The sequence below is a fragment of the Rhineura floridana genome, chromosome 17 (assembly GCF_030035675.1).
Source record: "Rhineura floridana isolate rRhiFlo1 chromosome 17, rRhiFlo1.hap2, whole genome shotgun sequence".
Lineage (NCBI taxonomy): Eukaryota > Metazoa > Chordata > Lepidosauria > Squamata > Rhineuridae > Rhineura > Rhineura floridana.
The window spans coordinates 18562957-18590562 of record NC_084496.1 but is presented as its reverse complement, the minus strand read 5'-3'; the positions used below and the strand labels follow the sequence as shown (position 1 = coordinate 18590562).

Below are 27606 nucleotides of genomic sequence, written 5' to 3'. Positions count from 1 at the left end.
AAAAGAAGAGAGTGCCGCATTTTTAGGAATGGACGAATCTGTCAATTTTATCTTCTCAATCTTCAAATGTACATCCTATTTCTGCATCAGTTTGTGAACTTTCAAGAATTTGTAAGGAGTGTGATATTTATTTGAATACATGCATTTTTGCAAGCTATTTCCCTCAAATAGTGCATTTTTGAACATTAGTTTCATGAATACATGAAATTATGGGCACACCTCTCAATGTAGGGTTTTTATTATTATTTGGTAGACATTATTTGACTAGAGAACTGTTATCACAAATCTGGAGAAGTGTGAATTTTGAAGGATTCTTGCGTTTTGATTTGTGTATTTGTTTAGGAAATGTGAATTAGATAGGTTCGTATCAATACATGAACAAATTTCTCCCCCATCCTTAGGCATTTTACATACTACAGAGCTCAAAAGCAGCCTTTCCTTTTTGTTAGGTAAGGATGGAATCATGTGTTGATTTTGGTTCTCTCAGTTCCTCATTTTTTCAATCTTAAATTCAGTTCTCCATATTTATGCAGCAATTTGTGATTTTTTTAAAAAAAAATCTCATTAAAGCTCTTTAGCTTTTTACTGGAAATTTATTCTAATAAACCCATTTTTGTTATGTAGGTTTGACTAATGTACACATTTTTGCTAGCAATTTCTCCTAATTGCACTTTTGTATGTTATTTTCGTGAATGTATTCATTTTTATGCACACTCTTCCCCAACACATACATTTTTGTAAACATTGGTTGGAGAACTGCATCGCAAAATTCAGCTAAGTGTGAATTATGAAGGATGGCTGTGTTTCAGTTCTCACATTGTTAGATTTGGCTTGAAATGCACTTTGAATCAAATTTCTCCCTCACCCCTATTGTTGGATGACTGTTTAGACCACAAAAATATCATCATAATCATCAGCTCATTTCTGTGCCATTTTTTGGCCAAGGCCCCCGAAACAGGTTAATACAAAATAGGTTAATACAAAAGAAAACTACAGTAAATACAAACAGAAAAGTACAATACAATAAATCAATAAAAATATAAAATAGCAAAAAACCAGGCCCACCATGATTCACACTTTATACATTCCTTAGTTGCATTTGTGCTTTCACCACAGACATAACTCCCATCCACAAAACAACTGTCCACACACTAGGTTTCTCCTTGGAAACAGCTACAGCTGTGGCAACATTCTTACCGATGCTCTCCAGGGCTGGGCAATCTAGCTCAGCCTTCTGGTTTTGCAACAGGCTGCAGTTCTCCAGGTGCAGGAATAAAAGCAGACAGTTAAGAAGGGCTAGGGAGGCTAAAGTTGGTGTTCAACCTCCCAGCCAGCAATAGTCCTATTACTGCTACCTGCCACTGAGGAGATTCTCTCTAATATTCCCACCAAACATGTAGAACAGACAGAAGGACCTCTCAGGGCTCTTAAATCCATATGGGAGAATGTGGTCTTTCTCCGGTCCCAAGTCTGCTAGGGCAGTGCTCTTTAGATGGACTACAACTCCCAACTTTCCCACAGTCAGAGGATTTGTAGTTCAACAGCATCTGGAGCCCCACAACACTGTGTTAGGGCTTTATAGGTCATTACCAACACTGTACACATGCAACATACAGTTCAAAAGATTTTTTGATGCAGTGACTTCCCACTTTTGTTTTGTTTTAAATAGCCATGCAAGATATATAACCTAAAACTCAATGGCAGTTTTCCATTCATTATCACAGGAATTCCCAAATTGATATCTATGGACCACCAGTGGTTGGTAAGCTTCATTCAAGTGGTCCATAGCATGTCTGTGGATTTGTGGTTGAAGATGGGAGATAACATACCCAGCAAACTGAATATCTCTATTGATTTTTAATTGTTTTATTGCTTCTTTTGTTTCCTATATTGTATGGCACTGCATTACAATTTGAATTCCATGGAATTACAATTGATACAATGGGAAGAATAATAATTAATATCATTCACAATTTTCAAGTGGTCTGTGAGAAGAAACGTTTGGTAACTACTGCATTATTATTTTTAAATTACTGTCTGTCTCTTACCTGTCCAGGTGAAAGGCTGCTATTTCAGCATTGTGCCGTTCATAGTCTGAGAAATAGAAAAAGTCTGGAGGAGTTTCTTGCTCTCTTGTTTGTCTGTAAAAAGCAAGACAGAAGAAGATCAAGCACTTGAGACTAACCAACAAAAGGTTCAAATATCCTTTTGGAGGGTTTCTTGATGAGAATTCCCTGGGCATTTATATGGAGCCTTTAAACTAAGGATGCTTGAAGAATTGATTTCTATGAATTCTGGAGCAAACTGACCGCACCTTCTAGATTAATTTATGGAATTTTGCATTTCTCTGAAATTTGCAATATAGTTCTCAACTCAAAAAATGTATCAAAATTGGGTACAAAATGCGTATCTCAGGCTAAAATACATATCGGAATATATACATGGAGCTAAAACTGAATTAATATGTGATATAGTGATAAAATAGTATTTAAATATGAATTTTCATGCACTTTTTAAAAAAACCCTGCAGATTGATTAATTAATTTAAATGCATTTATATACCACTTAATATTTCAAAAATCTCTAAGCTGGGAACTTAAAACCAGTAAAACAGCAATATAAAAATTCCATAACAGCACATAAAAGTGAATAAAACAGAAATTCAGCAGATCAAATATGTAAAACAGGATCCAAAAATTTTAATGCGGAAACAGGGTGGAATGGACTTAAGATTCAACACATGCAAAATTGAAAGGGTCTGGAAGTTGGACTATTCCGTTTATCCCTAACTCAAAGTTGCTTTAAATGTTATTTCAGTAATCTTACAACAGCCCAGTAAGGTAGGTCAGTATTATCACTCTTATATTGCTGATGGAGCTGTCAGGTGCTGGCCTGTGTCATAAAGTGTGTCCTATGTGCAGTGGGAGAGCACTATACAACATTTCCACATCTACAGGTAGCAGCAGAAGCGGGAGTGCTGCTGCTAGCTGTACACACCTGCTTGTGCATTTGGCAGGTGGGGCTGGTTGTCTCTGCTGTATTTTTGTGTTTTGATCTGGTAGGAGTTACAGTGATTACTATGTTAGTTGTTTTACTTTATATTGATGTTTAAGAAGATCTTTTAAATTGTTTTAAATGTGCAATTTTGTTTTTATTGTTTGTTATGTACCTTCAAGTCGATTACGACTTATGGCAATCCTGTAAATCAGCGACCTCCAATAGCATCTGTCATGAACCACCCGGTTCAGATCTTGTAAGTTCAGGTCTGTGGCTTCCTTTATGGAATCAATCCATCTCTTTTTTGGTCTTCCTCTTTTTCTACTCCCTTTTCCCAGCATTACTGTATTGTCTTTTCTAATGAATCATGTCTTCTCATGATGTGTCCAAAGTATGATAACCTCAGTTTCATCATTTTAGCTTCTAGAGATAGTTCTGGTTTAATGTGTTCTAACACCCAATTATTTGTCTTTTCCACAGTCCATGGTATGCGCAAAGCTCTCCTCCAGCACCACATTTCAAATGAGTTGATTTTTCTCTTATCTGCTTTTTTCATTGCCCAACTTTCACATCCATAATTAGAGATGGGGAATACCATTGTCTGAATTATCCTGACTTTCGTGTTCAGTGATACATCTTTGCATTGAGGACCTTTTCTAGTTCTCTCATAGCTGCCCTCCCCAGTCCTAGATTTTTTGATAATACCTTAATCCAGGGCTGTGGAGTTGGTACACCAGACCTTCAACTCCGACTCCTCTATTTTTCTACTGTCCGACTCCTTCATAAATGGCAAATGTATATTAACTAGTAATAACAAATTTACTGTAGTAAAATGGTGGCACAAGGGATTTCATCACCACCACGTGAATCCAGAGCTTGGAAAAGTTACTTTTTTGAACTACAACTCCCACAAGCCCAATCCCTGGGGCTGATGGGAGTTGTAGTTTTAAAAAGTAACTTTTCCAAGCTCTGGATTCACATGGTGGTGATGAAATGCCTTGTGCTACCATTTTACTACAGTAAATTTGTTATTACTAGTTAATATACATTTGCCATTTATGAAGGAGTCGGAGTCGGTACATTTCTACCAACTCTGACTCCACCCAAAATTGCTCCCGAGTCCAACTCCACGACTCCGACTCCACAGCCCTGCCTTAAACCACTTAGAGGCTTCTTCTGAAGTATGAAGCGGTATACACATTAATTAAATAAAGACATAATACAATTGTGTAACTAACCTTAATGATCAGAAACTTTTGGACTGCAAGTCAAAAGAGAGACAGAAAAAAAAACCTGTTTCCACAAACCTGTCCCTTCTCAACACCCAAACACCTCAGTTTAACAAGATCTATTTCATATGTTTAAACACTTTATGAAGAGGAACAGTGGAAAAAATGGTTACTTTATTAAGTTATTATTATGCACAAAATAAAATTTCCTGAACTTGACACATTTCTCTTTCACCTTTGGTTGTTGAGATGCTTTAAATGCAAAACATGACAGTTCAGATATAAAACTGAACCACCAATGATTTCAGCATTTATAAAAAGCATCCACCTGGCATGTGTCAGGCTCTGCAGCATATTAACAAGGTCAAGTGCCTGATGAAGCAAAAGAACCTGCAGTTCCTTCATTTCAGGCACATTTTGGAGTGTGTATGTGTGGCAGAATGGTCAAGAATTATTATTATTATTATTATTATTATTTGCTTAAAATCAAAATACCATGTGCATTCAAAGAATTCATGAGGGAAGCATGGGTCTGGGCAGGCTAGTCCCACTCCCATCATTAATGCACCCTGAAGACCCATCACTAATGTGTGTGTTCAGCGTACTTGAGAAGATGTTCTATGTGTACCAACATACAGTATATTTATACATAGGAAAGTGCGAACTTGATAAATTAGGCTTTAAATATGAATTGAATCAAATCTCTCTCCTATCCCTAATGTGGCACAGTCAAGATTTGCTTCGATATGTTATGCTTATGCTGCTTCCACATGGAGCCCCTACTAAGCTGGTACATTTCCCACGTGGTTGCAGTAATGCTCAAACCAGTGGTTGCCAATCTTTTTGGCCCTTTGGGCACATTTGCAAACTGGAGAAACTGTTGTGGGCACCATAAACACCATAACCAAGTACATACTGTAACCTATTTCAGGAGGGAAAGGGGATTCTGCAGACACCAAGGAACCCCCCTATGGGCATATGTCTATCAGCAGGCACCTCGTTGTGAACCCCTAGTTTGCCCCAAACCATCAAAATTTGCAGTGCCCCCTACTTATGATGAAAACCAATGTGCTGTAGTGGTTAGAGTGTTGGACTAGGACCCAGGGGACCAGGGTTCAAATCCCCACTCAGCAAGGAGGCTTGATGGGTGACCTTGGGCTAGTCACTTCCTCTCAACCTAACCTATCTCCCAGGGTTGTTGTGAGGTTAAAATGGAGGGGGAGGAGAACCATGTGCACCCAGGGCTGTGGAGTCATAGTCATAAGCAATTTTGGGTGGAGTCGGAGTCGGTAGAAATGTACCGACTCCGACTTCAAAATAAATTTTGATTGACAAATTTTTTAAAATATAAATTCAAAATGTCAAAGAAGCTTCCCATGAAATCAGCTGTAGTTGAGCATTTCACCATAACTCAAGATGGAAAACATTTTGTGTGTCAGTGTGTGACACAGGACCCAGATGAAGACAAATGCTGTGATGCCAAGATCAGCGCATATTCAGGCAGCGATAAAAATGCTCCTATGAGAGCTTCCAATTTAAAAAGACATTTACAGCCCTTTCCAGAGCTGTGAGGTTGGAAGCAATTTTGGGTGGAGTCGGAGAGTAGAAAAATAGAGGAGTCGGAGTCGAAGGTTTGGCGTACCGACTCCACAGCCCTGTGTACACCACCTTGCACCTTGGAGGAAAGGTGGGATAGAAATGTAATAACAATATAGGCCTGAATGAACGAGTTGCCAACACTTGACAACTTTAGAATTACTTTTGTAAAAAAAAAAATCTGGCTTTGGTTTTGTGTTTTCTTAAAAAAAATCTTTGAAGAGATTCACTGACAAAAGATATTTATTTAGTAGTATACTTCAATGGGACTGACTCGATGTTACTGATAAGCTTCAAAAATCTGGCAAATTAGCTAATCAATAGCATTTTGCTTTTTATCTCCTGCAGAGTGTTAAGTGTATCCCACAATTCCTTGACAAGGAAAACCTTGATCCTGAAAAGGAGACTTGAAGGAAGTGGCAGATCGAAATCACAAAAGCAGAGCTATCTACAGAAAACAGTAATTGTTCCTTGCTGCTGCCTGTCTGACATATGAGGCGGTCACTTCAGAACTGCTGGAGCAATATATTCTCAGAAATTTCGCTTTGCTATTAACTCCTCACAGCTCCAAGGCAACAGTATAGATGGATATTACTAATCTTGCTAGTGTGTGCAACTTGCCCCCCTCCCACAACCCTCTGTTCTGGTTGCCACCTGCAGGCATATCTATTTATAGCTAATCTGTATCTATATATACTGTTATTTTGGTAAAAAATGAGATGCCGGTACTCATAACTAGATAAAAGTGTTGTGTGGGCCACCACAAAATGGCTGCCACTATAGTCCAATTCAAGTCAATGGACTTCAGATAGCCATGATTAACCTGTGACACTCCAACTCCCATCATCCCTGACCATTGGCCATGCTGTCCATGGATGGTTGGAGTTATAGTTTAACAACATTTGGAGGGCCTCAGGTTCCCCACCCTTGCAACAGAGCAAGGGCAGGGAACCTTTTCCAAACTGAGGATGGCATTCCCTTCTGCGCAACCTTCTGAGGTCTACATGCCAGTGGTGGGTGGGCCAGGGACAAATGTGGGCAGAGCCATAAATGTAAAGTATGGCAAGCTAGGTTTTATTCACACTCACACCCTCCTCTCTGTCCTCCATCCAGAATTGGAGGACACATTCCAGCCAGGCAAAAACACCTGAGGTGTGAAACAGGGCGAGTGAGGGGTGTGGGGAGATGGGGAATCGCCTCAGGAGAGCAAGGCAGAGAGGGTTGGAGAGCTACATTTGGCCCCTGGGCCCAAAGCTATCCACCCCGTGGAACAGGACATCCCACCACATTTATTTATTTATTTAAGGCATTTATATGCTGCTTTTGAATGGTTTGCATTATTTATAAAAATATTTATATACCACAATTCATTTTTTAAAAAAACAAACAAAACCTCCCAAAGCAGTTCACAACATATGTAAACACAGAATAAAACAATAGAAAACCAGAAATCAATTAACTAGCTATAGTAGAAAGATATTGTCTCAACTGCCTGCATAAGCCTAGTGACACAGAGAAGTTAGCAGAGCCAGGTTAGAAATGCTGTTGGCGTATTGCCCACCAACAGCTTCCTTGAGTGAGCTGGCCGAGGTTGTCTCGGTGTGGTGTTGGAGGAAGCCAGAACAGTGGTTTGGGGGGGGGGGATTTCATCATTAATGCTGATGACGCCTCGGGTCCGGCTCAGGAGTTCATGGCCTTCATGGAAACCATGGGAATGTCTCAAATGATTGGTCCAACACAGAGAGCAGGACATACTCTTGATTTAGTATTTGCTCTTTGTGGGGAGGAGGGTGGTCTGGAAATAGGTGAAGTGGATATCACTCACTATCATGGTCAGACCACTTGCTGGTAAGGTTTGGACTTGCAGCAACAATTCTCCCATGCATGGGTGGGGGACCAGTTAGGATGATCCGCTCTCGGATAGTGGAAAATAATATTGAAGGGAAACTGTTGCTTTTTCAGTAGAATGTGGTTGTTTCATAACAGCGGTTCCCAACCTGGGGGCCATGACCCCCAGGGGGCCATGAAGTAATCCAGAGGGGCCACGAACAGTAAAGAAATGAATTATTTATTAATTTTTTTAAAAAAGTCTTCATTCCCTGGATGCTGTCTGCTCCCCACTGTCGCTGCAGACTACACCTCCCCCTTGCTCCAAATAAGAGGGAAAGATTTTTGCTGAAGTGGCAAAGCGTCTTTGAGGCATGCTGAGGGCAGGTGTCTGCCTATAAAATGTGTTGCAGACACCAAATGAAGCTGAGGGTGGAGCTACCACGAAGAAGAGGGGATTACTACTGCTGACTCCTGTCTCCTCGCTGATGCTGACGCCCTTGCTCAGAACAAGAGAAGAGGGCTTTTCATGAAGCAAAAGAAGCAAGGCTGCAAAGAAAGGCTGCTTTCTCCCTTCCTGGCAGCCAGCCAGCCAGCCTGTCTGCCTTTCTTGGCTCCTGCTTCGCTGCCACCTCCTTTTAAAAATTATTCTTATTTGTAAGGCTGCCCAGATCTCATCTTTGGCCCAGAAGGAGCCAAGGAGCAGTGAAGACTCTCAGGACTTATGCACCCCTCATCTCTGAGGCTAAATGTGTGTGCCAGCATTCCCCCTTTCTTCCACCTATATTCCACACACACCCCAATCTCTCTCTCCAAGGTGCTGCGGCAGTTGAGGGCTTCCCCCCTCCCATGTGCCTGAATGCCTGCATTCTTGCAGGAGAGGTAGGTGTGTTTGTGTGTGTGCATGTACTGATCTGTCTTCTGCTCCACTCTCACTCCCCAAGTGCACACTAACCAAGAAATCAGTTCTGATGATCATCCCAAGGCCTAAAAGCACTAACCCCCCTTCTCAATTCATCCACCCTTTTGTCTTCACAATTCAGCTGCCCCCCATGACCACATTTTTGCTTCTTTTATTATTATTTTTTAAAAGCTGAGCAGATTGGCTGAGTCTGGGGTCCACATACTGCAGCTGAAATGTATTTATTTATTTAATTATTATTGCATTCACATCCCACCTTTCCTCCAAGTTGCTCAAAGTGGTGCAAGTGATCGGGGGGGATAGGGGGGGCTTTCCATTTTATCCTTATACAGATCCTGTGAGATAGGTCAGGCTGAGAGACTGCGTCTGGTCCAAGGTCACCCAGCGGGCTTCATGGCTGGGTGGGGATTTGAACCTGGATCTTAGTCCAACACTGTAACTCACTGGTGTTGGGAGACAGGACTGTACATCTTCAGACTGTGGGGGGAGGGGGATACCAATTTGACTGCATCTTTGCGTTAAGAAAAGAAAGCAACACCTCCCTGTCTGCAGGGAGCTTTTTATGGAAAGGGATATTTGGAGATGTGATTTTGCCACATACCATTTTTTTCAATTAACAGAGACTAAAATTACAATTAGCATGGGGGGGGTCATGAAATTTTTTGAGCTTACAAAGGGGGTCCTGTACTCATAAAGGCTGGGAAGCACTGGTTTATAATTCACACCAAGCTTACCCTGTGAACTATAATTACAGTATATAGGACTCCAGGCTCACACAATTACCCCCGTTTTCAATTCTCCATTCTGCCTTCCCTGACATAAGCACCTAAGGGCCTGCTGGATCAGGCCAATTCTCCATCTAATCCAGGATCCTGTTCTCACAGTGGCCAGCCAGACACTTATGGGAAGCCTGAAAAAGCAGGACCTGAGAAGAAGAGCACTCTCCTTCATTGCAGTTTCCAGACACTAGTGTTCAGAAGCATCCTGCCTCTGACCATGGAGGCAGAGCATAGTCATCATGGCTAGTAGCCCTTGATAGCTTTATCCTCCAGGAATTTGTCTAATCCTCTTTTAAAGCCAGCCAGGTTGGTGACCCTCATTTCCTTCTCTGCACCAATAATAGGCCACCCGTAAACAGACTTCACTGGAACATAGAAAATGGTATTGGGCAGCACTAATGATACCAGGAAGACTCTTGTCTTGGAGGTCCTTTGGGGGCATCAGGGAGAATCTTTTAAGATTACAGCTCGCTCAGCAATATTAAAAAAAAGATAAACCGGAAGACAAAGTGATTGTGTCTTGGAGTTCCTGGCATCCAAAGAGTTCACAAACCATGTGTTCTCTCTGTTTGTCTACAGAATCTGCCCTCCTCCCTGTTATGCACACTGTTAACAATTCCTTATGGCAGAGATGGGAAACCTGTGGCCTCTGGATGCCAGCAATCATGGCTACGATAGGTAAAACTGACCATGGGGGAGGAGAAGGGGGAGAGGGGAGCAGAAGGAGAGGGAGGGGGAAGGAGGGGAAGGGGAGGGGGAGGTGTGAAGGAAAGGGGAGGGAAGGGGCAAAAGGGAAGTGATGGAAGGGAGGAGGAGGGGAAGGCAGGTTTGATAATTTGCATGCTTACTGAGTTCAGTGGGATTTATTGCCATGTAATCATGCTTGAAAATGAAACGGACTGCCTTCAAGTCCATTCCGACTTATGACAACCCTATGAATAGGGTTTTAATGGTAAGCGGTATTCAGAGGTGGTTTACCATTGCCTTCCTCTGAGGCTGAGAGGCAGTGACTGACCCAAGGCACCCAGTGAGCGTCATGGCTGTGTGGGGATTTGAACCCTGATCTTCCAGGTCGTAGTGCTAGGATAGGTAAAACTGTCCTTGGAGAGGGTGGAGGGGAGGTGAAAGAGAAGGAGGGAGAGGATTGGAAGGGGATGGTAGAGGGGAATGGAGGTATAGGGAAGGAGCAAAGGGAGGGGATAGGAGGGGGAGGAGGAGGGGTGGGCAGGCTTGATCATTTGCATGCTTTTTGAGTTCAGTGGGATTTACTCCTGTGCAATCATGCTCAGGATAGATGAAACTGACCCGAGGGAGGGGCAGGGAGGGGAGAGGGAGGGAGGAAGGGGAGGAGATTGGATGGGTGGGCACTGGGCAGAGGGGAAGCCCCTTTCCTTTCCAAAAAGAAATCATTGTGAACACTATCATTCTTTTTCAGGTTTCCCCCACCTTTTTATTCTACAGCAGGCACATGTAGCCTCCCATCCAAATTTAACCAAAGCTGTCCCTGGCCACATCCACACCAAACCTTTATTTCACTTTACACTGTCATGGCTTCTCTCAAAGAACCCTGGGAAGTATAGTTAGTGAAGGTGCTGAGAGTTGCTAGGAGATGCCCTGTTCCCCTCACAGAGCTTCAATCAGAGCGGCTGACTGTTAAACCAGTCTGGCCACTGGAGCTGTCAGTGGAATAGGAGTCTCCTTTCAGCATCCTTCACAAACTACACTTCCCAGGATTCTTTGGGGGAAGCCATGACTGTCTCAAGTGGAATCAAAGTCTGGTGTGGGTGTGGCCCCCTTATTAGCCAAGCCAAGCAGCTGTGAGTCTGGATTGTAGAACACTGACAACTAGTTCTTACTGAGCATGCCCGACACTGTCATTCAGTTCAATGCAAAATTTCTTAAATTAATTAAAAATCAGCCAGGCATTTTTTCCACTTTTAAACTGCAGAAGATGAAGGTCAGAGTATGGGGCAAGGTTAGTAATAGGATTACAGGTACTCTTTGAACATGGCTGATTTTTAATTAATTTCAACAAATTATGAAAACTCTGACAGAACTCTGACATGAAAATTTAGATGCTTGTTAAGCAAGCATTTCTCAGTTCAGGACTACAAGTTTTGTAGCATTTTGTTTTGAAAAGAGCTTATGGGAAGCATCAGAATGGCATGGGGGTATTTTCAATTTAACATTGCGGAATGCAAAAAATCCATGCTGACTATAGTATACAGCCATTCTTGTTAATATATAATATAAAGAAGAAAAAACATTTGCATAGTGCTATATACAATGTAAATAACAAACACAAATTGAATAACTAACATCCAGAAATATTTATACATTCATTTAGTCTTGTATTAGAAAAAGAAAATATTTTTTATCATAATTCATATCTGTGGGATTAATAAAGCAAGTTATTATAAAGTTATAATTCCTATTATTCTAATATTCCTCACAGTTATATAAGGTCCAACAGCACAAATGCAATAACAACAACAATACTAATACTAATTTCTTAGTAGGTGAAAAGTAGGCTGCTGGTGTCTTTAAAGCTATCCCCCTCCTTTTTCTATAATGTATACTCTCATTGTGCAACAACTGAATCAAGACAACCCAAGGTAGTGTAAACCTGATTTATTCTAAATCAAAGAGGCAGCCCACAGAAAAAAGGAATGAGTCTGAGGTTGTCGCTGTTGCCACTTGCATGGCACTTAATACATTTTGCAAGTAGGCTAGTATCACTTACAAACTTCTTTACTAATACCACTTGGCATGCAGTTCAGAGGCGTAACACATCCTTAGGAAGATGAATGACATTTGCTGTGCTAATGCAACGGTGGCTACATGGAACAGAAATGACCTATTTCTAGATCCTGTGGATTACGAATACAGGGCATTCACAGTGACAGGGGAGGTAGGTGGGATGTGTGGGCAGGCACTACAGGCCCTGGGTAGGCTGGTACTCAAGGGCCCAGGTACACTTGGCACTGGCCTTGCACAAGCCATTTCTAAGAACAGAACATTACCAGCAAATAGGCAACATGGAAGGAAGACCAAGCCATTGAGTTAGATCCAACACGGAGAGTGCCACTCGATGACCCATGACTGAGATGGAAGCAAACGGCCCGACAGGAGTGGAGATGGACCCAGGAAAGGTGTGCTGCGTCCTATCCTGGCACCCCGCCAAAACTAAAAAGGACTTGCAGCAGTTCCTTGGGTTTGCCAACTACTATAGCTTTCTCCAAATTGACAGACCCCCTGATGGACTGTGTGTTATTTGCCAACGAATATGCCTTGCCACAAAGTAGAGGCTAGGAGGGTTGGGTCCTTCGAAGTAGAGGCACAGATCAACCCGGTAGGATTCTGTCTACGCTTGCCCACCTCTATGAAGATTCACCCAGTGTTCCACCATTCGTTGCTAACCTCAGAGGAGCTACCGAATCCCTACCAGACGCACAACACCCCACCTCTGCCAGTAATTGTTGCCGGGCAAGAGGAGTATTAGGTGGAGCAGATCCTTGACTCCCATTGGCACCAAGGAAAGTTGCAGTATTTGACCCACTGGAAGGGTTTTGGGCCGGAGGAAAGATCCTGGGAGGCGGCAACAGACATCCCTGCGCCAGAGTTGGTGAGAGAGTTCCATGAAGAATACCCTGGCAAATCCAAGCCTCCAGGGTGAGGGGAGGAGGATTGGCATGGGGGGGATGATGTTGTGAGCCCTGCTGAAGGGGGGGTGGACCGACGAGAATGAAGCAGAAGAGTAAGAGGACTTAGAGTGGGATGGTTGAGCTGGTGAGGGGCCAAGCGGGAAGTTGGACTCAGAAGACCCCCCAGCTCTGGACTTTGACAGCTCAACCCCAGCAGCTCTGGATAGCCCTGTGAAGAGTCAACCTAACCAGCCGGTTGTTTCCCAGCCTGACGCTCCCCCTCTTCCTGTGTCCACGTTGCCCACAGGCAACCTTCTCTGAGGGGGAAGACGGGATGGTGACGGGGGCTCCACCTTCACTTCACACCAGGAGACAAATGCGGCAGGAAATTCAACAGGCACAGTTGAGGCGGAGTCTTCACCTGTGCTTGCACTCCCAACAGTGACAGTTACCACAAGCAAGTAGGGTGCCTAAAGCAAGGGGCGGGGAGTAGTTGCTGAGTCAACATCTTAGTGCAATGAAGTTGTGCTTAGTTAGACCTAGAGAGATGCTGGTTTCTGAGCAAGCCGTAGGTAGATTCATAAAGTGCACTGAACTGAAACTTTCTTTTACTTCAATAAAAAAACCACAGCCATGTCTGAGTCCAAGTTCTTTGAGTTCAGGCAGGATACCCAAAACTGGAAAAAGAAATATTTTGCTCTGTCAATGCAAGATTGTCCACATTCCACAGCTGTGGATGACACCGCACACAATGGTTGGTTGCCTCCCACCATCTGGATACATTGGGGGGGGCTGTGAAGGCGGATGAAGGCTGCAGCAGATAAAAGACTTCCAATCATCATGGTATCCCATGCCATTGGATCAAAGCCTTTTTCTGTCAAGATTGTGTGTTGATCGTTGTGCGCCGATCTCCCCACATAAAACAAAATCACACACAGGCGTCTTCCAAGCAAATCCATCTAGAAACCTATGTCCTCAATGTGGGAGGCTGTGTGGATCCAGAATTGGCTTCCACAGTCACTTACGGACCCACCATTAAAGACCTTATCTTGGAAGACAATCTTACTCAGCCATGAGTGATCGCCAATGACAATGACATTGGGGGGGGGGATGAATGGATGTTGAATCCATGTTGAGGGCATAAAGTAGAAAGACAGGCAGCAGTGATATTTTGCCAGAAAGCAGAATTCTGAATATGTCTTTTGGAGTGGGGCCCTACAGGCATTGCTTTTTACAATATTGCCATATTTATTGCATTTTACTACTGAGCTGAAATTTCTCAGAACTGATGTTTTTCTTACCCTTCTAGAAAAAGAAGCCACTCTGCAGATATTTTTCCAAATATTCTGTTCCTTTTTTTAAAATGGTGGCTGCCATTTTCCACCCACAATGCCATGGAATGATGCTATGTCTCAGGAATTGTGGAGCATCCAAAATGGCAGACAGCCTGTCAAAACAGCTGCTACTGCTGCTTCTTGCAGAGGCAACAGCACCAACAACAAAAAGCCCCCACAATTTTTTGGGGGAGGGAAGTAAGAAGCTGTGGTTTGTATTCAACTAATTTATATCCGGATGCCTTATTCATTGAAATGAATGAACCTAAATTCGTTGGGTCAATTAACTTCAAAGGGTCTACTCAGAGAATGACTAGCATTGAATACCATCCTGTGCTTCTGCCATTGATACTGGTGAACTGCATCCTTAAGAAATTGCTAGGAGAATTTCTCCTTCCCCTGGAGTAATTCAGCGATATGGTCTTCAAAACATAGCTCAAGATTTAACTGCATTGTTTTTATATTGTTGCAGAGGCTGAAATCCCATTACCGCTTACAACCCAATCCTAACGAAGTCTACCACTGAAGTATTGCATTAAATGGTATTCAATTACTCCCAGGTAAGTGGGGTTAGGATTGCAGCCTGTGTTCTGGCCTCAACACACATTGAGCTGTGTGTCTATCCAGGCAGATAAACTCACGTCCAATCCACACTTTATATAATTCAAAACTTCTATTTTATTCAAAAGTCACTTTGAACAGCAACTAATGAATTCAGCAAGAAAACTCTTAACTGCACAAAGATGATAACCAGAGGATTCACTTGAGCAAATGAGGTGCATGGTGAAAAGATAATGCATAGCTAAGCCTTCCAACCTGTGGCGAAGCAGGCCTGAGGGGAGAATGACTGCCTTCTAGAAAGAACCACCCCAAACACAGAACTTTCCAGGAGCAGCCAATTGAGGCATGATAACAGAAAATCAGACCTAATCAGTAGCTAACAGATTTACTAAAGAGGATTCTACCTACAACCTTGCAAGCAGTATATTAAATAACATAATGCCCCATTGGGGCAGAACAGCCTAACTATGGGACTGTAGGATTACAATCCTAACTACATTTATTCAGAAGTAAGTTCCACTGAATTCAGTTGTGCTTATTCCCAGGTATGATTAGGATTGCAGCCAAATAGATTAATTAATTGCAATAAAACACACTAATAGTACAAAACAATATTGCCAAAATAATATTAACAGTAATAAATTAATGATAAAACAGCAAGTGATCTATTTTTAAGAAAGTGCATTTGCCTTCAATATTCTCTTAAAGGCACCTATATTGAGGCTTTGGTTACACAGCAATTTATTTAAACTGCACTGCTTTAATTGACACCTACTTCATGAAGCAACTAAATAATCTTTAATCGGCTGACAGCCTTACTATATATAATTCCCCAGGGAGCCATTTCTAATGTGCATTGCTTTTCCTCCCAATGCAAAACTGAAATTCTGCTGATACTAGCATAACCCATATTCCAACATGGGAATAAGCTTGGCAAAAAATTAATTGACGAAGATTTTCTTAAAAAAGAAAAAAAAACTTTTATCTTCACTGAGATAAAGTGATATTCAAAAGGAAAATGGCATAAGATGAAGAAGCAATTAAAATAAAATGACAAAAACACAGTATCAGAATATCTTAGGGTTGCCAGGCTCAGGGCCTGAGAATGATTCTGTATCTTTAAGAGAAGAGAAAATTCAGCCAAGTGCAGATTTTCTTGCAACACTGTTATGGGAAAACCACAAGGTGAAATGCTCTCTTCCCCCTGCACAACTTTTAAAGATACACAGGACCTCTTGGAGGCTGGGCCTGGCAACCAAGAGGTCTTCTGTATCTGTAAAAGTTGTGCAGGGGCAAGCGAGAATTTCACCTTGTGGTTTTTCCCATTACAGTGTTGCAAGAAAACCTGCACTTGGCTGAATTTTCTCTTCTCTTAAAGATACAGAATCATTCTCAGGCCCTGAGCCTGGCAACCATAGAATATCTATTTGGCCCCTCCAGACTGGTGGTTTTTGCAGGTGTCTGCAACATGTCACTGATGCAATAATAACACATGGATGGATTTTTTTTAAAAAATATTTCCCATCATTTTAGTGTACATGAATTTTAAAATAAAAACAAAAAACAACAATAGTAAACAAACCAGTAGCTAGGCCTGAGATCAAACAGCAGATTTCCAAACCAGAATTAAATAAAACATACAGAAATCATGAAGTTCCAAGCCAGTGTGGTGTAGTGGTTAAGGTGTTGGACTATGACCCGGGAAACCAGGGTTCGAATCCCCACACAGCCATGAAGCTCACTGGGTGATCTTGGGCCAGTCACTGCCTCTCAGCCTCAGAGGAAGGCAATAGTAAAACCCCTCTGAATACTGCTTACCATGAAAACCCTATTCATAGGGTCGCCATAAGTCGGGATCGACTTGAAGGCAGTCCATTTCCATTTTCAATATATACAGTCTACATTATCTTGAACCTTATTACACTAATAAGTATTAAAAGGCTTAATTTTTCCACAAAAAATGTTACCTGGCTGTCTGCTTTCTCTAACTCTGAGTAATTTTGTGAGCTTGACTATGCTTGCAATGCCCCAAACTTTAATAATGTATTCTTACAAAGATGGTATCCTCACTTTCTTCAAGTTCTAACAAATGATCATTCTGGCAGATGTTAATAGATGCTGGACTAATTCTTTGTCTCCCACTAGTATTATGTCGATAATATGTCCAAATACCAAAATTAGAGAATCTATGGGCAAAATATATCCATTCTTGTTTCAATTTTGGTTATTTTTTAAATTTTGGGATTTGTCCAAAATACGTGCTGCATCTCAGCATTTGCCACTTTGCATTTCCAGCATGCAACTTGTACGATAAATACGAATGGGACACAATGGTGTTAAGGACCAGTGAAGCAGGAACTTAAAAAAACCTTTCCTTTTGGTTTATACTTATTGTTTGCTGATATTCATGCACCATTCTACTTTATTAGGTGTTTTTGCAATGCTTCCCCAGTGTTACTGCACTATTGCCATCTGGAGGCGTATGCTTGTACTATACCAAAACAAGAGTGGGACAAACACCCCCCTTTCAGAACACTTGCAGTATGAAAAGTTACAGGATGCCAGCTGGACATTACGAGACATGCACCAACATGGAAATGAAGCAGTATGTCTGCTCCAAAAGCTTTGGCAGGGCAAACAGTACTGAAAGCAGGATTGCATATAACTAGGATGTCAGAAAACTAGCGTGTCGGGGGGAAAGTTGTGAAAACAGTAAAAAAAATGCAGGTAAGCTATACCTGAGAGCCAGTGTGACGTTAGTGGTTAGAGTGCTGGACTATGACCTGGGAGACCAGGGTTCGAATCCCTACATAGCCATGAAGCTCACTGGGTGACCTTGGGCCAGTCACTGCCTCGCAGCGTCAGAGGAAGGCAATGGTAAACCCCCTCTGAATACCGCTTACCATGAAAACCCTATTCATAGGGTTGCCATAAGTCAAAATCAAAGGCAGTCCATTTCCATTTTCCAAGCTATATCTAAAATGGTGCAGTCCGGGAAGGCCTTGGATTGTACAAATAGTCCCATCAGTTGCAAGACATTGAGTGACTAATTGCCCAGTGATTAAAGGAAGTACATGAATGTGGGAATTGTTCTTTAAAACTTGTGGATGGGCAAAACGTTCTTTTAATTTGCAGTTTCTTTTAATGCATTTTTACATTTCAGCATCTTCTAATTATTTTGTTTTATACCATTGCTAATTGTCCTAAGCCTTTGGGAATATGTAAATTTAAAACCTGAATAAAAACATTTCATTTTCCCCTGTTTTAGCTAGGCAGAGTGATAAGTTTTAAAAAATGATGTATAGTGTAGAGGAGATAGATAAGCATGGTTTTTCTCCCTCTCATAACACTAGAGCTCGGAGGGGGTGGTCCTCCAATGACATTGATTGACAGCAGATGTAGATCCGACACAAGGAAGTACTTCACACAATGCAAAATTAATCTTACGAAATTCACTGCTACAAAATGTGATGATGGCTACCATCTCTGATGGCTTTATTAAGGGATTAGACAAATTAATGGAAGATAAGACTATCAATGGTTACTATCATGTTGGCTACATAATCCTTGAGTGTATTACTGCAATGTGGGGCTGCCCTTGGGTCTGATCTGGAAGCTCCAGCTGGCTCATAAAATCATAGAATAGTAGAGTTGGGCCTACAAGGCCATCGAGTCCAACCCCTGCTCAATGCAGGAATCCAAATCAAAGCATTCCCGAGAGATGGCTGTCCAGCTGCCTCTTGAATGCCTCCAGTGTCGGAGAGCCCACTACCTCTCTAGGTAATTGGTTCCATTGTCGTATGGCCCTAACAGTTAGGAAGTTTTTCCTGATGTCCTGTCGAAATCTGGCTTCCTGCAACTTGAGCCCATTATTCCGTGTCCTGCACTCTGGGATGATTGAGAAGAGATCCCGGCCCTCCTCTATGTGACAACCTTTCATGTACTTGAAGAGTGCTATCATATCTCCCCTCAGTCTTCTCTTCTCCAGGCTAAACATGCCCAGTTCTTTCAGTCTCTCCTCATAGGGCTTTGTTTCCAGTCCCCTGATCTTTGTTGCCCTCCTCTGAACCCGTTCCAGTTCGTCTGCATTCTTCTGGAAGTGTGGAGACCAGAACTGACTCAGAAAGCAGCGGCTAGACTTCTGATATGGGTGGAAGGCCAACAGCAAGTGACACCTCTGCTAGAACATATGCATTGGCTGCCCATATGATACTTGGCCAGGTTCAAGATTCTTGTGTTGATATACAAAGCCCTGAACAACTTGGGCCCAGGGATACCTTCAGGACCACCTGAGCCTTTCTATCCCAGCCTGACCACTGGAATCACAACGGAGGAGTGTTGTTAGCTGTCCCCCCATGTTACAGAGGCCCAACTGCCCTCAGCTAGAAGTCTGGCATTTAGTGTTAGCAGTCCCAGGCTGTGGAACACTCTTCCAGCAGAGATTCAGCAGGCACCCACACTTTTCACTGTCAGGTGTCTCTTGAAGGCTTTTTTTGTGCTGACAGACCTATGCAGGTCAAAAAAATGTTTTTTGAGCAGCTAGTTATTTTAATGATTGTTTTTAAATATTCTTATGTTTTTGCATACTGTCTGGGTGTTTTGTGAGTGGTATATACTTTTATTAAATAAATAAATAAATTAAATAATAACTCCAGGATGAGGTTAGCTACAAAGTGTTGTGACATCATCACAGTCCCTAATTGGCTAGAATCACTCTAAGAAAAAGAAAGGCCTAGTAACCATACTAACATAAACAGTGAAAGAGAGGAAATGAATTACAGTGAACAGATCAAAGCAGCAACAATTTTTTTTGGGGGGGAACATCTTGCCCCTCCTCATCACGCCTGGTGCCAATGGGTGGCCAAGTTGGGCCCTTCAGGGCCCCTGCAGCCCAAAAGGGCTCCTCCTTAGGCTGGGAGGTTTGAGGACCCACTCCTTGATCAGCAGCAGTGTTGGGACCCAGCAACCCGCCGCCGCCACAGATTGCAGAGCAGTAGCTCCCAGGGAACATACACACATCCTGATACAGGCAGAGCAGGCTTAAATAAGCCCACCCACCCCACCTACCTCCCACGGCAGCTTGTCAGTGTGCATGCCCCATGCACTGTGTGCACATGCCTACCATCAACAAAGTTGGCAGTGGGGGCATCCCCTGACCAAGGAGGTAGGTGGGGTAGGCAGGCCAATTTAAGTCCCACACTGCCTGTATTGAGAGGGGGTGCTGAGGAGACTTCCCGGAAGTGAGTGCCCAGCTGGTGGTTGTCTCTGAGAGATCTCTGCCTCAGAGGAAGCTTTTTTCAGTTTAAAAGCCAGCCAAGAGGAAACTTTGACTGGCTTAAATGTTCTCCAAGGTATAGGTGAACCAATCAGATTTTCCACAGGACTTCGTTGAGCTGTCGGCTGCTGGAATTGATCAGGAATTCCTTGAGATAAGAAGGCATACCGATCGGCTGAAGACGGAGTCAGGACTTCCAACAAGCTGTACTGAAAAAAAGCGAAGCGTTTTTTTTCTTCTTAAAAACGTTCTTAACCAGCGAGCCTCCTTCTGTCTAAATCTTATCATTTGGCTTAAATTACTACAATAAAAGGGATTTGTTTACGAATCAGCAACTGAGAAATCTGGGAGAGTCATACTTTTTCTCTTTTAAATATAATTAAGGAAGAAAGAAAATGTAAACAATTTATATATTTTTTTTAACGACAAAAAGCTGGCCTGAATTTGGAGTTTTAAAGATTAAAAACGGATGAGAGGTAATTATTATTTGATGGAAATATATTTTGGACTATTTTTCTCCTTGGATTATTTCTTTTTGGACGAATCTGCTGTTCGTATATGTTACTAATCGCTTGGTGTTGTGAACCAGAATTGTTTTGCATTCCTGGACGTAGATAAGAACTGTGCTGGCCGGACTATAATAACAGGCCTGGAATATTAACTCTTTTGTTGGTGGAGGAAAAAAAAGAAATAGACTGCCTCTAGGTTTTGGAACAGTGGTTAATATCAGAAATTAAAGGCTTCTTTTGAGAATGACAACTAGAAAAGCAGCTAAGGCTCAGGAGCGAAGAGGTTCAATTGATCCACAGGAAGGGGCTTTACCCCCAGATATGTTTCAAAAAATAATGGAAGGGATTAGTGATATAAAACAGGAAATGAAAACTGAATTGATAGATATAAAAGACCATATTAAAACACAAGTGGATGAGATTAAAGGGACAATTGGGCAAATAAAGGAGGATGCAAAAAATACTAAAGAAAAGGTACAAAGCTTGGAGAATAGAACAGATATATTAAATCTGGAATTAGAAAAAAATTTGGACTACATGGCTGTGATTGAATTGAGAAATAAAGAACATTGTTTGAGATTCCGTGCAATCCCTGAGGAAACAGGGACATCAGAGATAAAATTGTTAATGCTTTAGTAAAATTTCTGGATTTGAATGAAGATCGGATGAAATTTGAAATAAAGTTTACAGAATTAATTCCAGATATGCAACAATGAAAAAAATTCCAAGAGATGTGCTTGTTCACTTTATAAAAAAGATGACCAGAGATATGGTATTACAACAACACTTCAACAATACCTTTAAAATTGATGGTAAGGAAATACTGGTGATGAAAGAAATTCCTATTAGACTTTTACGTAAGAGAAAAGAATATGCTTTCTTTACAGAAAAACTTAAGCAATGCAAAATTCAATTTAGATGGGATGTTCCAGAAGGAGTGATTTTTACATTCAGACAACAGAAATATCGACTGAATACTGTTCAAAAAGCAAGGGATTTCTTGAGAAAAGCTTCAAAAGACATGGAAGAAGATAAACTCAAAGATATGGATATAATTCCTGGGAAACAAAGTCAACAGGAACATGCAGAGGAGGGGAAGGAAGATGATGGATTAAAGGGAGCATCAGGCACATTTTAAAATACAAGCTTAAAGATGGATTACAAATATCTAACTTGGAATATAAATGGAGCCAACACCGCGCAGAAGAGAAAGTGTTTCATTATTTGAAAAAATTAAAATTGGATATAATTTGTTTACAAGAAACATATTAAGAAGAAAGATTCCAAATATTTGATTTGTAAAAATTTGGGTGAAGAATTTATTTCGGCTGGATCAAAAAAAAAAAAGGAGTTGTTCTTTACATTAACCCACAATTGCTTCCTAAATTGATATTACTGGATGATAGTTGTAGATTTGTGGGGGTTGAAATTACTTTACAGGGCATAAAAATTTTGATAGTGGGTATTTATGAAGATAAAACAAGGTTTTACACAGGACTTATGGAAAAATTGTCAGAGTTTTCATATGATCATTGGTGTGTCATGGGTGATTGGAATGGGGTAATCTCACCAAAAATTGATAGACTTTCTGAAAAAAATATTAAAGAGACACAGGGTAAATTACCGAAGATTTGCTTTGAACTGATGGAAAATTTAGAATTGGTGGATACCTGGAGATATATAAATGATAACGCAAAGGAATTTACTTATTTTTCAGAAAGACATAGAACATTCTCGAGAATTGATATGATTTGGATGTCTAAAAATCTAGTGAAAGATATTTTTAAAATGGATATATTACCAAAAACTTTTTCGGACCACAATCCTGTGATATTAACTTTTTTTTTAAAAAAATCTTGGATTTAGATGGAGACTAAATGAATCTTTATTACAGAATGACAAAGTAGTACAAGAATGTAAGAAGAAATTAAAAGAGTTTTTTAATATAATTTACATAAAGGAACAAATGAAAATATTGTTTGGGATACAAGTAAGGCATTTATGAGGGGATATTTTATTAAATGTAACTCTGAATTAAAAAAAAAGAAACAACAGAAAATGCAATTAATTTTGGAAGAAATAAAACAAAAAGAGGAAGAATTGAAAAAGAATCCAACTAAAGTTTCTATTGTAAATCAAATTAAAATGTTACAGAATCAAGTATCAATGCTGACAGTTAGAGAAATTGAAAGGAGACTAAATTTTGCTAAACAAAGGACTTTTGAATTTGCAAATAAACCGGGGAAATGGTTAGCATATAAAAAGAAAAGAACGTCAAAAAATATTATTTTAAAGATACAAGAAGGAGATGAGATGCTGACAGATAATGTAAAAATCAAAAAGATTTTTCATCAATATTATTCAACATTGTACAAGTGTCAGGAAATCCCATCTGAAAAAATAGAAGAGTATATATCTAAACAATATTTGCCTAAAATTACAGACTTTCAGAGACAAGCTATTAATGGCCCTATCACGTCAAGAGAGATATCTGAAGCTATAAATAAAATTAAATCAGGAAAGGCGCCAGGACCAAATGGGTTATCTGCAATGTACTATAAATGTTTGGAGGAAGAACTCTTGCTACCTTTACAGTATACAATGAATTCTATTTTGCAAGAGGGAAAGATACCGGATAGTTGGAAAAATGCTAACATAACATTAATACCTAAAGAGGAGCAAGATTTAACTAAAACAAAAAATTATCGGCCGATATCTCTATTGAATAATGACTATAAAATTTTTACAATGATCTTGGCAGAAAGAATGAAAATAATATTGCAACAATTTATCCAGGAAGATCAATCGGGGTTTTTACCTAAAAGACAATTACGTGACAACATCAGGAATGTCTTGAATGTGTTGGAATATTTAGAACAACGAAATGATAAACAAGCAGCTTTGATTTTCTTAGATGCTGAGAAAGCATTTGATAATTTGAATTGGAAATTCAAATTTAAAGCCAGCTTGGATGGCTTTAAAAGAAGATTAGACAAATTCATGGAGGACAGGGCTATCAATGGCTACTAGCCATGATGGCTGTGCTCTGCCACCCTAGTCAGAGGCAGCATGCTTCTGAAAACCAGTTGCCGGAAGCCTCAGGAGGGGAGAGTGTTCTTGCACTCGGGTCCTGCTTGTGGGCTTCCCCCAGGCACCTGGTAGGCCACTGTGAGAACAGGATGCTGGACTAGATGGGCCACTGGCCTGATCCAGCAGGCTCTTCTTATGTTCTTATGTTTCAGGTTTTGGAGCAAATGGATTTTGGAGACAATTTTATAAAATGGATTAGATCGATTTATACATCTCAGAAGGCTCAGATAATTGTTAATGGAGATTTAACGGATTCATGTGAAATACAAAAGGGTACAAGACAGGGATGTCCATTATCTCCCCTTTTATTTATTCTGGTCTTAGAAGTGCTGCTTAGAGATATAAGGCAAGATAAAAGGATTTCGGGATTAAAGATAAAAAAAGAAGAATATAAACTGAGAGCATTTGCTGATGATTTGATAATTGTATTAGAAAACCCTTTGGAAGGAATTAATATATTGATGGACAAATTAAAAGAATTTGGACCGTTAGCAGGATTTAAGATCAACAATCAAAAAACAAAGATGTTGGTGAAAAATTTAATTTTGAGGGAATAGAAAGAGTTAATGGACAAGACAGATTTTACAATAGAGAAAAAGTTGAAATATTTAGGTATCATTATGAGAAATAAAAATTCAAAGTTGTTTCATAATAATTATGAAAAATTATGGACAGAGATTAAGAAAGATCTGTTAAGACGGGATAAACAACAATTGTCATTAATGGGTAGAATATCTGTGATAAAAATGAATGTATTACCGAGAATGATGTTTTTGTTTCAAACAATACCTGTAATATCCTCTGATTTACCTTTTAAACAATGGCAAAAAGATATCTCTAAATTTGTATGGCAAGGAAAAAAACCAAGAGTTAAATTTAAATTACTACAAGACGCCAAAGAAAGAGGAGGACTGGGATTACCAAATCTGAGACTTTATTTTGCTGCCTGCTGTTTAGTCTGGATAAAGGAATGGATTTTATTGAGGAATAAAAGACTATTGGATTTGGAGGGCCATAACCTGAAGTGGGGATGGCATAGATATCTATGGTATGACAAAGTAAAAGTAAATGTAGACTTTAATAATCATTTTATAAGACGTTCTCTGTTGAAAATATGGAATAGATATAAACCAAGGTTCTATTCGAAAATACCATTATGTGTCTCAAGTCAAGAAGCATTTTACAGAAGAGAAATGGCTGGAAAAGAAAAATGGTTAACTTATCAAGAACTATTAGAAAATGTACATGGAGAATATATAATGAAAGAGAGAGAACAACTGATAAAGGAAGGATATAGTTCTCAATGGTTTGCCTATTTACAATTGTTAGAAAGATATAAAATGGACAAGAAAATGTATGGGTTTGAAATAAGTAAATCTGATTTTGAAATAGGTTTGTGTACAAATGATGAAAATATAATTGCGAAAATGTATAAACTCTTACTGAAAATGGATATGGAAGAAGAACAAGTAAAAGAGTGTATGGTAAAGTGGGCAAAAAAATTTGTTTATAACATACAAATGGATCAATGGGAAATATGTGGAAAAAAGGCTTGAGATTTACATTATGCTATAATCGTAAAGAAAATTTCTATAAAATGATGTACCGTTGGTACATGACTCCAGAAAAGTTGTCAAAAATGTATAGTAATGTTTCTAATGTTTGTTGGAAATGTAAACAACAAGAAGGATCATTTTATCATATGTGGTGGCTGTGTAAAAAGGCAAAATCATTTTGGGCACAGATAGGTAGGATGATGCAAAAAATTCTAAAGATAAATATTCAGTCAAAACCAGAATTTTTGGGGGGGGGTTTATGGATAAACAAATAGAAAAGAAATATGGAAGAATAATATTATATATGATTACGGCAGCAAGATTATTATATGCACAAAAGTGGAAAATGGAATCAACACCAACAACGGAAGAATGGCTATTGAAATTAATGGACTTAGTAGAGATGGATAAATTGACATGTCTACTTAGAGAAAAATCGACAGACACATTTCTTAAGGAATGGAAGCCTCTCTTAGACTTTTTGTTGAAAGATCAAAATAAAATGATGATATTGGGATTTGACGATTAACTAAGATAGCCTATGGAGAAAAGTGATCCTGTATGTATATATTAAGGGACAGGTTTGATGTATATTATATACTTATAGCTGATCTGCGACAAATCGGAAGTCAACTATTTTTTTGTTGTTGTATTGTTATGTTTTTTGACTTTGTTTTGTTTGTCTTTTGAAAAATTTGAATAAAAATTATTATTATTTTTTTTACAATAATTTTTATTCGAATTTTCATAAAACATACAAAACAAAATCATAAAACATTCAAAGACAAAAAACAAAACAAAGCAAAAATGATTAAACAACAAAAAAAATGTTGACTTCCCATTTGTCGCAGATCAAATCAGTTATAGGTCTACAATATATAACAATCCTGTTTCTTAAATTATATTATAAAATCATTTTCCTCCAGTAGTTATCTTAATTAATCATCAAATCTCATAAACATTACTTTATTCTTTCCACAAAAAGTCAAAGAGAGGTTTCAATTCTTTAAGAAATATATCTATCAATTTTTCTCCAAATAAACATGTTGATTAATCCATCTCGTTAATAATAATAATAATCTTATTGTCATAACCATAGTCCAAATAAACATATCGATTAATCCATCTCATCAAAATCTGTTAGGTCCAATAATTTCAATAGCCATTATTCCATTATCCCTATTAATTCCATCTTCCATCTCCAATAGTCCTGTTAAGTCCAGTAATTTCAGTGTCCAATCTTCCATGATCAGTATTCCATAATAATCTTGCTGTCATAGCCATAGTCATATAATAAGAGTCTGATGGGAATTTCCTCTATCCCAAATATTTTCTTGCCATCAATTTTGAATAAGTTGCTGAAATATTGTTGTAAAGTCATATCTCTGTTCTTCTTTTTTACAAAATGCACTGGTTCATCTCTTGAGAGTTTTTCCATTGTCACATGGCTGCTGTTAATTCCATAGATTTTCTCTATATCAAGCTCCATCACGTCATTCCAGTCCAGAAGATTATCCAAGCCATTGATAACTTTATCTCTAATATCTTCATTAATTTCTTCAGAGATAACGTTAAATTCCAAACAGTAGATTTTATTTCTAATATCCATAAACTCCAGATCTTTTTCCAATTCCACATTTGTTCCAATCTCCAGGGCTTGTATCTTCCCTTTATTTTTTCTTTTCTCATCTCTGATCTCATTCTCCTCTCTCACAGGATCCCCTATTTCTTTAAGCTCCTGCGTCATTTTGCTCAGTTCCATTTTCAGCTCCTTACTGCCCTGTTGCAGGGTTTGTTTCGTTATCTCAATCTCATCCATTATTTTCTGAAACATAATTACTTCCAGATTCTCAGCCACTTTCTTGATTGCCATTTTTTAAAACCACGAAAACAAAGCAAAACAAAAATAAAGAAGAACCACTTCTTATTTCAGCAACAATTGGGTTAATATTCCAGGCTTGATGACATCACAGTATAAACAGAGCAGCCTGCCTTATCTCTCTATGTTCAAGAATACAAAACAAATTTAGTTCCCAGCATCAAAACAGTTAGCGGCGTCGTGAAGAAGCAGATTCGTCAAAATAAAATAGACCAAAAAGAGAATAGTCCCAGACAATATAATGTTCCTCGGAATAGAAATCCCTCTTCTGTGTATATCTTTAGAATGCACTTCCAGGACAGCTTTTTGCAATAGAAACAGAGATAAGATGTTAATTTCGTGAATAACAGAGAAGAGTTATAACTCACCCAGAAGCTCTTTAAAGCTGATTAAATTGACAAATCTCTT

General features: G+C 39.7%; 1 protein-coding gene across 1 annotated transcript in view; it reads right to left on the bottom strand.

Annotated features, from left to right (window-relative positions):
- Positions 1–27606, bottom strand: part of FAM20C (FAM20C golgi associated secretory pathway kinase) — a 177542-nt gene that overhangs the window by 26288 nt on the left and 123648 nt on the right. Inside the window, exon 4 of the mRNA XM_061599684.1 lies at positions 2049–2141. Within this exon, the coding sequence (XP_061455668.1) occupies positions 2049–2141 (93 nt within the window). The remainder of the gene's footprint in view (positions 1–2048; positions 2142–27606) is intronic.